The sequence below is a fragment of the Macaca mulatta genome, chromosome 15, assembly GCF_049350105.2.
Source record: "Macaca mulatta isolate MMU2019108-1 chromosome 15, T2T-MMU8v2.0, whole genome shotgun sequence".
Lineage (NCBI taxonomy): Eukaryota > Metazoa > Chordata > Mammalia > Primates > Cercopithecidae > Macaca > Macaca mulatta.
In genome coordinates, this window is record NC_133420.1 from 101,276,061 (window position 1) to 101,288,628 (window position 12,568).

Genomic DNA, 12,568 nt, shown 5'->3' on the forward strand with positions numbered 1-12,568 from the left:
TCTGTAAATAACTACTGTTAATAGTTTGGTGAATCTTATGTATGACAAGGACTTGGTACTTGTGCCACCATTTTTTATTTTCTCCCTTATGACACCAGTAATTCATCATGGTATTCTTTTCCCTTGAGCTTGGATATTCTCAATTGGCCATTCTTGGCAGCTATTTTTGATGGACTAAAGTTGATGTTTATGATGAAACCAGTTGACCGTCCTTGGTATATATAATTTTAATCCTTTACACATAAATGTGCACATTGTTTAGGTGATTTTTTAGAGACTGTTGCTTTTGGAATATTAGTGGAAAGTTGTGGCATTTTTTAGCTGATAAGCCTTCAAAGATTATCTGATAGCCGTACCATTTGATATGAGATGAGGAAACGATCTTTTATAAAAATTCACTCAGAAAGTTTTTATTTATATAGAGATGGGAAAGATACACATGGAAGTAAAAAGAAAATTTTAAAATACCCAACTTATTAAAATATGATAAAATTTTACTGAAGAATATAAAATCAAGACCTGAAGAAATGGAGACGAGTGATATGTTCCTAGAAACATAAAGTTAATGTCATTATTAACATATTATTATTAACATGTCAGACCAGGTGCAGTGGCTCATGCATGTAATCCCAGCACTGTGGGTGGCCAAGGCAAGTGATTGCTTGAGTCCAGCAGTTGGAGACCAGCCTGAGCAACATGGCAAAACCCCATCTCTACAAAAAATACAAAAATTAGCCAGGCCTAGTGATGCGCATCTATAGACTCAGGAAACTGAGGTGAGAGAATCACCTGAGCCTGGGGAGGTAGAGGATGTAGTGAGCCATGATTGTGCCACCGCACTCCAGCCTGAGTGTCAGAGTGAGACTCTGTCTGCAAAAAAACAACAAAAAAAGTCAATCCTTTCTAAATTAATATATACATTTGATACAATGAGTGTCTCAACAGGTAAGTTTATAAGTTGATTCTGAACTTCATCTTGAAGAATAAATGTGCCAGAAAACCCAAGGAGATTTTTAAAAAGCAAAGTTGTAAATAAGATTTTTGTCTACCACATGTTGAAGTATACTGTAAAGTTGTTGATTTAAAATAAATGTGATACTGGTATAGAAGATGAGAGGAGCAGAATGTGGAAACCAGGAACAGATCTAAATGTACATGAGAACTTACTATAAAAGTGGCAGTTTAATTAAGTGTGGGATATTTTAAGAGATAGGAAAAACCAAACTTGTTTTTGCTGCTCTCAAACTCAACACAGCACAGAACACTTCTGCACCAGATGTGTGGGTTTTTTCCCCACACCCTACAATTCAGTTCAATTCTGACACTAACCAAAAATTAGTGCAGGACCCATAGTTAGGGGCTCAGTCGTACAGGACTGCCCTCCACTTCATAAGCCATTTGCAAGTCTTAGGTTGTGCCCTGTACTTTTGACCAACCAGCTGTAAATTGAGGTTCTCAGGACCCCTTTGTTGGTTCGGTTATTTGCTAGGATGGCTCATGAAACTCAGGGAATCACTTAGGTTTACCCATATATTATAAAGGATTCTACAGAAGGTGCAGATGATTAGCAAAATACGGGGCGAGGTCTGGAAGAGTCCAGAGTGCAGGAGCTTCTTTCCAGACTTTCCCAGGATATGGATGTGTTCCTCAACCTGGGAGTTCTCTGAAACCCGTGGTTCAGGGAATTTTATGGAGACTTCATCACATGGGTATAAGAAACTCAATCTCTAGTCCTGCTTCCCTTCCCAGAGGATGAGGGGTAGGTTGGTGGGGCTGAAGGTTCTAAGCTTCTGTTCGTGGCTTTTATCTTTCTAGTGACCAGCCTACATCCAGAAGCCCACCGAGAGTTGCCTCATTAGAAAAAGACACACTTGTCACCTAGGAAATTCCAAGGGATTAGGAGTTATGTGTCAGGAATTGAGGACAGAGACTAAATACATTTTTTTTCTTTTTTTTTTGAGATGGAGTGTCACTGTCGCCCAGGCTGGAGTGCAGTGGCACCATCTCGGCTCACTGCAATTCCCGGGCTCAAGCGATTCTTCCACCTCAGCCTTCCAGGTAGCTGGGATTACAGGCACCCACCACCACGCCTGGCTACTTTTTGTATTTTTAGTAGAGACGGGGTTTTGCCCTGTTGGCCAGGCTGATCTTGAACTCCTGACCTCAAGTGATCTGCCCGCCTTGGCCTCCCAAAGTGCAGGGATTACAGGCATGAGCCACCATACCCAGCCTACATATTTCTTTATACAGGTTGAGTATCCCTTATCTGCAATGCTTGGGACTAGAAGTGTTTTGGACTTTGGATTTGTTTTGAGTTTAGAATATTTGCGTTACACGTATCGGTTCAACATCCCTAATCTGAAAATCTGAAATATGAAACACCCCAATGACCATTACCATTGAATGTCATGTTGGCACACAGGAAGCTTTGTATTTTGGAGCATTTCAGATTTTTGGACTAGGGATACTCAACCTGTATATCACAGTATCATAGTGTAAATTATTCAAATTGAGCTGTGATAATTATCTGTTAATTTTTTAAAGATAAATTTAGAGCTTTACCTAACACCCTACACATAAATAAAATTTAAGTGTATAAATGTCAAGCACTTTTTCCACGAAGGTTCACGTGGCCTTGAGAGTACCAAATGTAAAACAGCTCATCATTAGTTGTTGAAATTATTGCTATTAAACAAATGTACTAACTGGCCATGTATTCCTTGAGTAGAATGGTGGGTAGAATAATCTGTGGCATATATTTATGTAGTCATTTTCCAGATATTTATTGAGTACCTGTACACTGGGGATACTCTTCCCTCATGGAATTTATAGTTGGGGCATAAGGAGGGACAGTTAGATAAGTAAAATACATATTATGTTAGGTGATGATAAGTGCTACATAGAATAAAGCAGAAAAGGAGGATAGGAGTGACAGAGTGGAGTTTTACAGTTTTGAATAGCCTGATCAGGACAGATCTCACTGAGAAGATAGCATTTAAGCAAAGACCTGAAGGAGGGAAGGTAATGAGCATGGAGATAAATGGGGAAATAGTATTTCAGGTATGGAGATCTGCAAATGCCAAGGCTCTAAAGTGGTACCCACAGTGACTGGATCACATTGAAGGAGGAGAATAGTGAAAGATAAGCTGTGAAAATATCAAGAAGTAAAGCCCGTATTCATTGTAAGGACTTGGCATTTATTTTGCATAAGCCGTGAAGCCACCTGGTTTTTAGCAGAGGAATGATGTGATGTAACATAAAAAGTTTAACCAGATTGGGTTGCTGTATGGAAAGTAAACTTTAAGAGAGCAAAGGCAAAAGCAAGAATATCAGTTAAGTGACTAATAGAACAATCCTATGAGAGATGATGGTAGCTTATGATTTGCTTATGAATTATATTATGATTCGCTTATGAATTATATACAGGGTATGGGAGAAGGAGCAAGACATCAGGGAGGACTCCAGGGTGTCTGGCATGATTAAGGGTAGAGTTTCCATTAACTGAGGTAGACAGACCTACTGCACAAGGTTTTGGCGGTAGATCATACATCATTGAACCAAGATGCCACCACTTGTAGCTTCCAATTAAAATTAAACTAGCACAGATAGTTTGAAATGTGCATCCCAATTTCAGATGTGTTAAAATGTTTTTTTAAAAAAAGAACTTTTCAAAAACAAACATGGTAAAGTTTGAGATGCCTAGTAGATACTCGGGCAGAGCTGGGCACGGTGGCTCATACCTGTAATCCCAGCAGTTAGGGAGGCAGAGGCGGGAGGATTGCTTGAACTCAGGAATTCGACCAACCTGGGCAACATAGCGAGACTCCGTCTCCACACGCATACAAAAAGGTCTGAGATTCAGGTAAAAATGTTTTTAGTGGGCAGTTAGATATATAAACCTGTCATTCCTGGAGAAGTCTGGGCTGAAGATAACACATTTGGGAAATCATTAGTATTATGATGGATTAAATCGCCAGTGAAGCAGAGATAGATAAAACAAATAAGAGTTCTAAGAACGTATCTGCTACAGTGCACCGTTTAGAGATTGAACATAGGGAAACCTAGGAAAGGAAACTGAGAATTGGCTGGTGAGTCAGGAGAATACAGTACTTGGAAACCAGTACTTGGAACAACTTCAGGAGGAGTCCGTTGTCTATCACCTGTGTGTGATACTGCTAGATAGGTCAAGTAAATTGAGAACAAAGAATTTATTATCAGTATTTATTGAGTTGGTTATATCATTTAAGTTGAAGAATTAATTAATTCCCTGATGTTTGCTCAATTTTGCATTCTTAGAATAACCCAGTTTGGTCGTAGTTTTTTTTGATGCATTGCTAGATTGGTTTTCTAGTATTTTATTTAGGATTTTGACATCTGTATTTTGTTTGTGAAAGATACTTGTGGTTTCTAGCCGGGCGAGGTGGCGGGCGCCTGTAGTCCCAGCTACTCGGGAGGCTGAGGCAGGAGAATGGCATAAACCCGGGAGGCGGAGCTTGCAGTGAGCTGAGATCCGGCCACTGCACTCCAGCCTGGGCGACAGAGCGAGACTCTGTCTCAAAAAAAAAAAAAAAAAAAAAAAAAAAAAGATACTTGTGGTTTGAATGTTTGGTTAATCTTACTGTTAAAAATAATCTGATGTGAATTGTAGGGGGTCTTGCAAAAAAAATCATCTGGCTTTTTTTTCTAACTATACTGATTTAATTTTTTTCTAACTGCTGATTTCATTTATTTATAGCAATCGGTTGCTTAGATTTTTCTGTTTATTCTTGTATCACTGTGATTATTTATACTTCATAAAGGATTTTCCCATTCTTCTTAGTTTTAAATTTTATTGACATGAATATTACCCTCTTATATGAGTTCATTATATGTGTATTATTTTATATAAAGCAGTATTTGTCTTCTAAAAATTGATTTGTCAATTTTAGTAGTTTTTTCCGATGAACCAACTTTTGCATTTGTCTTATATTATGGTTTTCTATTTCATTAATTTCTATTCTTTACTGATTCTCATTTTTTGAAATGGATATTTATTGCACTAATTTTAGTCTTTTGTTTACCTTAATATGAACAGTTAAGGTTAAAAATACCCCACTTACTGCTTTAGCGCTATCTCTCAAATTTTAGTATATAGTATTTACTGTTTTTCAGTTCTGAATATTTTCTTTATGAGTTCATAATTACAAATTGTTTCTAATTCTAATGTAGGGATTTACTTATTAGTATTGGTTTCCACTTTGTAGTGAAGTTATATATATAGAGATACTGGTTTTATGTTACTAATCCTTTGAAATTTCTTTCTTTTTGTAGTGAACTTTTGTAATTGTTCTTTGGCTGAAAAAATAAGTTTTCTTTTGCAGATACCTGCAGTGTTCTGTATTTGTCCATTAGTGCAAGTTTATTAGTTATATTGTCACATCTTCTATATTTTTGCTGATTTCAGTTGTCCGATTGATACCTTGATTACTGACAAAGGTGTATTATACTATTCCTCTATGCAGATTTGTTAATTATCCTTGTCCTGTCAATTTTTGCCTTATGTATTTCTAGGACATTATTAGTTGCATCTAAGATTAAAATTGTTTATCTTCCTGGTGAATTCAACTTTCTGTTGTTAGATGCTGACCTCTATCTTTCTTTTGCCTTAAAGTCCATTTAGTTTACCATTAATGTAGTTGGCAGTTCCCCCCACCCCAGTATTTTTCTAGTTGTCTTTTTTCATTCTTTTCATGTTTTTAATATCTTTTGTTATTTAAACTGGTAGAGCTGTGTTATTTTTTCTGGAATCTTTTAAGTAAAGCATATAATCAATTTACAAATATATGTTTGAACTTATTTTTACTGTCTTATTCTCTGCTTTTTATTTTTCACACTCTTCAGCATTTCTTTTCTTTCTTATTTTTGTTGGGTATTTGTTTCATTTTTCCTTCTCTTTTGTCTTGGAAATTATGCATTCTTTTGTTTTAGTGATTACTGGAATTTTAGCAGGAATACTTGTTTGAGTTCAGACTTAATATCTGTCTTCCTGCTAAACAAAGATTTTACAGTACTTTCTTCTTAATAACTTCTCTGAACTTACATGCTTTTAAATTTCTATCTTTTTAAAACTCCTCAAAACATTATTATTAATATAATATATTATGCTGTCAATGTTTATTTAGAATTTACCTCAGATATTTCTGTTTGTTTTGCTTTTCATTCCTTCCTCCATTTCTGATTTTCTTTCTGGGATCACTTTCTGCCAAAAGGATATTCTGTAAAGTTTTCTTTTATGAGAGTTTTCTGTTGGAACACTCAGTTTTTAATCTGAAAATGATACTATTTTGCTCTAAATCTTGAAAGATGTGTTTCATGGATATAACATTCTATATTGACAGGTCTCTTTTCTCATATTCTCATAATGATATAGTATAATATCATTGTTGTCTTCTTGTTTTTGTTTTTGTTTTGGTGACAGGGTCTCACCCTGTCATGATCATGACTTACTGCATCTTTGACACCTCCCTGGTTCAAGTGATCCTCCTGCCTCAGCCTACAGGCACTCACCACCATGCCTGGCTTTTTTTATTATTACTATTTTTTGTAGAGAATGGGGTCTCACTCACTATGTTGCCCAGACAGCTCTTGAACTCCTAGGCTCAAGTGATCCTCCCACCTTGGCCTTCCAGAATACTGAGATTACAGGCGTGAGCCACCACATCTGGCCCCATTGTTGTCTTCTGATGTGAATCTAATCTCAGTTTATTTGATAGCAATCATTCTCTTTTTCTCATTGTTGTCTTCTGATGTGAATCTGATCTTAGTTTATTTGATAGTAATCATTCTCTTTTTCTGAGATGCTTGTAAACTCATTTCTTTTTTTTAAGTGTTTTAGTTTCATATATATTTAGGTGTGGGTTTATTTTTTATTTACTTTTCTTGGTTTTAATGACACTCTTAAACCTATGGTTTGGTGTCTTTCATCAGTTTTTGAAAGTTCTTATTTATTATCTCTTTTAATATTGCCATTGACCCATTCTTTGTCTCCTGTCCTAGAATTCTTATTAGACATATTATGCTTTCTTAGTCATCCAAATATCTTTCAAATTTTTCATTTATGATTCTGCATTATGTTATTTCTGCTAGTGTTCTTGATACTTTGTTTTCTTGTGTGTGTGTTTGTAGTGAACTACTCTTCTTAGAACTTTATCTGTGTTAATTATTTTAAGATAACATAGATTCCGGCAGAGTAAATTATTAACTTCTGCCAGAGACCATTGAATACTTTCAATTCAGAATCACAGTGTACAGAATTTTCAGCTTGTGGTGGTAGCAATGAAGTATTTCTAGTTTACCCTTACAGCAAGGGTGTATCGCTTAGGTATGGCTTTCTATTGGACTCTCCACCTTGGATAGCTGTGGGCTTTGTCTATTTTTGTCCTCTACCAGCAGATCATGAAAGTGAATCCTCAAGATCACTTGATTGGGCGAATGCCTTCAAGATGAAAGCCAATTTTATTTTTCCACTCTGAGTTTTCACCTATACTAGGATGTTAGCCAGAATTCCTTACTTTCATGCTAACTGATAAATTGATTTATGAAGATATTTTAATATTTTATTATTTTTAGTTGTTTACAGCAGGAGGATCAGTAAGGGTACTTTATTAGTCACTCTGCTGGAAATGAAAGTTTAAAACTACTTCCTTTAAAGTCCTACAATCTTACTGTTTCAAGTGGTCTGATTACAATGTAATATATACATACAACATTTATAAGTTATTATTGTCATTTAGCGATTGGATACCAATAATTTATCTTTCTACCACATGCTGCTGAATCCCAGTGAAGAAGATGAATAGATGGGAGGTGTGGAGCAGTAGTACTTCTAAAAGCAAGAAATAAGTAAATAGCCTTCTTTCAGATTCTATATTGCTTAATGTTCCTTTATATCCATGTGAGGTAATCCTCTCTGAATTCAGAGTGGAGTACGTGGTGAGGAATCCATGGACTACCTGTATGGGTAGTTTTTATTTCTGGAAATGCCTAAGAGTCAGTTTTCATTCATACGTTTTCTGAGCAGGGGGAGTTTCAAGATTTAACTGCTCTACCCTTTAATATACTAACACATTTTGAATTGCAGTCAACACATGTGATTAAAGAATAGCATAATAATTAAAGGATAAACAGCTCCACATATGTGACTCCTCTAGTAGTGTTTATGAATTAGTATTCACATTTGCTTTAATTTTAACAGTTTAAATAATTTTGAATGTTGAGTAAGTAACTGATGTGGTCAATTATGGTATTATGACTAATAAAATGCCGAAGTTTCCTTCTTGGAAGGGGCCAAAATATCAAAAGGAATAAAAATCATAATAATAATTCTATCTGGCACCTTTGGTGCAAGAGAATTTCTGAAATTTTATCTCTAAACTAATTATATATTTTGAATATAAAGATTCTTAAATTATTTTTTAATTAGGTTCAGAGCTTCTGGAAATCTTGTAATCACCCGTGAGATTGATGTGGCAAAAAATCAGTCGTTTTGGTTCATCAACAAAAAATCTACAACCCAGAAAGTAGTGGAAGAGCAAGTTGCAGCCTTAAATATTCAAGTGGGGAATCTTTGCCAGTTTCTCCCTCAGGTATGACAGAAATAAATGTAAAGATGGGAAAATTTTGTATATAGTGTTTCCTTTCTATGCCATAGAAAGGGTATTATTTAAATTGAACATAGCACTCTTATAGTTCTTTGTAAAGGTATTATTTCATCACTTAGAGTATAATGTTATTAATTTGTAGTAATTTGGAAAATTTCAATTAGTTAAAAAAAGTCTAAATTAGAGTATTTTGAAATAAAGTATTATTTTTTGAGTTCAGAGAGTAGCTCAGATAGCTATGTGCTTCTATTTGTAGACCCTTAAAATGTTATTAATGAACAACTTTTTAGTCAATGTTTTTGTTTGTAGATGTTATACATATATAATATTTGATATATTTGAGTTTACAAAATATTTGATATAATAAAACTCCTATAAGTATACCTTCTAAAATCATGTTATAGTTTGTTTATTAAAAATAAAAAATGCTGACAATGTATGTTAAATGTTAGTCATATTACCTCTTAAATTTGACTTTGAATGCTGTCTAGTGACAGCATTAACTAGGTAACTAGTACTTATTGATTAATTTCATTTTTCTTTAGAAACACAATGATGATTTCATAATGTGCAAATTAAATAAAACTTAAACATTAAAAAGTTTTTTGTTTATTTTAACACTTATCAGCTGGTGTCAGATTATCTCCGGAAGTAGATGTTTGAAATTGCCTTTTTTTTCTTTTTAAACCCTCTAACATTTCAACTGATATGTGATAAACAGTGATCATTTTCATCTTCAGACTATGTGTTCTTTTATTCCCAAACTTTTATTATACATATGTAAACATTTCAACCTTGAAATATTGGTGCAGAAAATTTTTAAAGATGATCAAAAAGATAACAATTTATACCCTAAGTTTATCTTCATTATTCTAAAGAATAATGCACAGAAGGTTTATATCTCAAAGGTTTTTTTTAATGAGTTTCACCTTGACAAGTGTAAGCATTGGGTGAAATACATTTTGAAGATATTTGTAAATGAATGATAGTTGCTAATATTTAATTTTTGTGCTCTAGGACAAAGTTGGAGAATTTGCTAAACTCAGCAAAATTGAACTCCTCGAAGCCACTGAAAAGTCAATTGGTCCCCCAGAAATGCACAGATATCACTGTGAACTCAAAAACTTCAGGGAGAAAGAAAAACAGCTCGAGGTACTTTAAAATAGGCAGCTCATTTGTCTTGTTTCTTATTGATTTCTGTATCTCAAAACATGGGAGAGAGAGTAGTAGTATTGATTCATTGAGTCAATTCGTATTTGATTTATTTTCACTTAGAATTATACTGCTAATATCAGTTCAAGTGACAGAGTGAGAATGGATCTGATAATATGAAGTTTGAAAAGGTTGACTATTTCAGCAAATACATATTATTAATTGAATTTTTAAGGAACCAATAACAGTATTATTAAAAAAATTATCTCAGGAAGTTACAGTATTCTTTCATTCATTCAGTATCTATTAAACACCTACTATGTGTCAGACACTGTGTAAGGCTTTCAGTAATAGAAGAGATACCATGTGCCACTTAATATGGCACTTTTGTTGAACCAGTTCTCTCATGTATTTTTTTCAGTCATCTGAAGGTAGACTTTGGAAGAGAATTACACATTTAGTTGGAATGTTGTTGGTTATTTTCACCATTAATAAACATAAAAATGTACTTTTATAGCATATCCTTCATAAAGGTGTTTTATTTAATGTATCTTTTTTCTACATCCCAGCAACTAAAATAAATACAGTAAATTTTCATAATAAGAAATTATTAGTCTGGGTGTGGTGGCTCAGACCTGCAATCCCAGTACTTTGGGAGACTGAGGCAGGAGAATCGCTTGAGTTCAGGAGTTCGAGACCAGCCTGGGCAACAGGGAGACCCTGTCTCTACATGAAAAGAAATAACAAAAGTTAGCCAGGCATGGTGGCGCATGCCTGTACTTCCAGCACTTGGGAGGCTAAGGTGGGAGGATTGCTTCAGCCAAGGAGGTCAAGGTTGCAGTGAGCTGTGATTGCACCACTGCATTCCAGCCTGGGTGACAGAGCAAGACCCTGTCTCAAAAAAAAGGAAATCTGGCTGGGTGTGGTGGCTCACACCTGTCATCCTAGTACTTTAGGAGGCCAAGGCAGGTAGATCACCTGAGGTCAGGAGTTCGAGACTAGCCTGGCCAACATGGTGAAACCCTGTCTCTACTAAAAAACAAAAATTAGCCGGGCGTGCTGGTGGGAGCCTGTAATCTGTAATCCCAGCTACTTGGGAGGCTGAGGCAGGAGAATCATTTGAACCTGGGAGACGGAGGTTGGAGTGAGCTGAGAACACCATTACACTCCAGCCTGGGCAACAAGAGCGAAACTCCGTCTCAAAAAAAAGAAAAAGGAAATCTGTTGGGTTTTTTTGGTTTGTTTTTTAATTTTAGGTTCAGGGATACATGTGTAGGTTCATTACATAGGCACATTGTGTCACAGAGGTTAGCTGTGTCACCCAGGAAATAAGCATAGAAATCTTGTAACCAATTGCTTTCTCTCAAAGTATGACTTATAATATATATTTTACTGTAATTAAATGTTATTTTTTGCCTTTGTCCACCAGACAAGGAGAAACATGTTTTTATTATACTTATTCAAAGTGAATAATCAAAGGAGTTGTTCTGAGCTTTTTATAGTTACTTTATCTTCAGATATTCTGTTCTTTTACCTTTCTCTATGTCAAACAATCAAATACTTTCACTTGAAACACTCACCTACACTCTCGACTATCCTCTGAAAGAAGACAAGCATACAAGCATATATTCTACTAGGTTCTGAGTACATCTTTGTATTTATTAATTCACAACATAAAGGCTAATTCTTAGCTTTCTTTCATCTCATTTCTAAGACCTTTCAGTCATGAGTGTTCATTTAACATACTAATCCTAGTAATACTACTATTCATTTGTATATCACTTTTGTGTGTATATCACTTTTACAGCTTTTGTTTAGCTTTCATCTATATTAAGTGAATTGCTTCTATCCTTCAAGTGGATGCAGCAGATATTTGGGGAAGAAGAGCCTGGGCTCAGATGTGGCAGGGCTTCATTACAGTTAGGACTAATAAATTGTAGACCCTAGACCAGAACTTGGGTGGGAATGTTGCTTTTACACAGGTTTTAGGGGTTTTGTTGAGACGGGATCTCACTGTTGCCCAACCTGGAGTCTACATAGTTCTTAAGAACTCCTGTGAATTCTTTATTGTGAAATTTTGCTATCGTTGTTTATTTTTCATTGTTAGAAGATGTGACCTGTTGTCATTTTTCTGTTAAACTGATTGTTCAACATATATTTATTGTAGACCTCATGCAAAGAGAAAACTGAATATCTACAGAAAATGGTTCAGAGGAATGAAAGATATAAACAAGATGTGGAGAGGTTCTACGAACGGAAGCGACATTTAGATTTAATTGAGATGCTTGAAGCAAAAAGGCCATGGGTGGTAAGTCATAATTTCTGGAGGAAAAATAGGTGTTTCTTTAAGTAGCAGAGTAATTATGATGACAGTATTAGTTACTGTGTATTCAAGTTAGGTGCTCCTTTTTCATTTTTGGCTTTATATGTTATACACAATAAAATTCATGTATTTTTTTTTCTTAATTTTTTATTATACTTTAAGTTCTAGGGTACATGTGCACAACCTGCAGGTTTGTTACATATGTATACATGTGCCATGTTGGTGTGCTGCACCCATTAACTCATTTACATTAGGTATATCTCCTAATGCGATCCCTCCCCCCTTCCCCCTCCCCCAACCCAATGACAAACCCCAGTGTGTGATGTCTCCCTTCCTGTGTCCAGGTGTTCTCATTGTTCAGTTCCCACCCACGAGTGAGAACATGCGGTGTTTGGTTTTCTGTTCTTGCAATAGTTTGCTGAGAATGATGGTTTCCAGCTGTATCCATGTCCCC

General features: G+C 35.4%; 1 protein-coding gene across 2 annotated transcripts in view; it reads left to right on the top strand.

Moving 5' to 3' along the window:
* SMC5 (structural maintenance of chromosomes 5) overlaps window positions 1-12,568 on the top strand; it is a 104,574-nt gene that overhangs the window by 9,756 nt on the left and 82,250 nt on the right. For both annotated transcript variants that reach the window (XM_015117868.3, XM_015117869.3), the window contains exons 4-6: window positions 8,462-8,624; window positions 9,657-9,791; window positions 11,959-12,099. In XM_015117868.3, coding sequence (XP_014973354.2) covers window positions 8,462-8,624; window positions 9,657-9,791; window positions 11,959-12,099 — 439 coding nt within the window. The remainder of the gene's footprint in view (window positions 1-8,461; window positions 8,625-9,656; window positions 9,792-11,958; window positions 12,100-12,568) is intronic.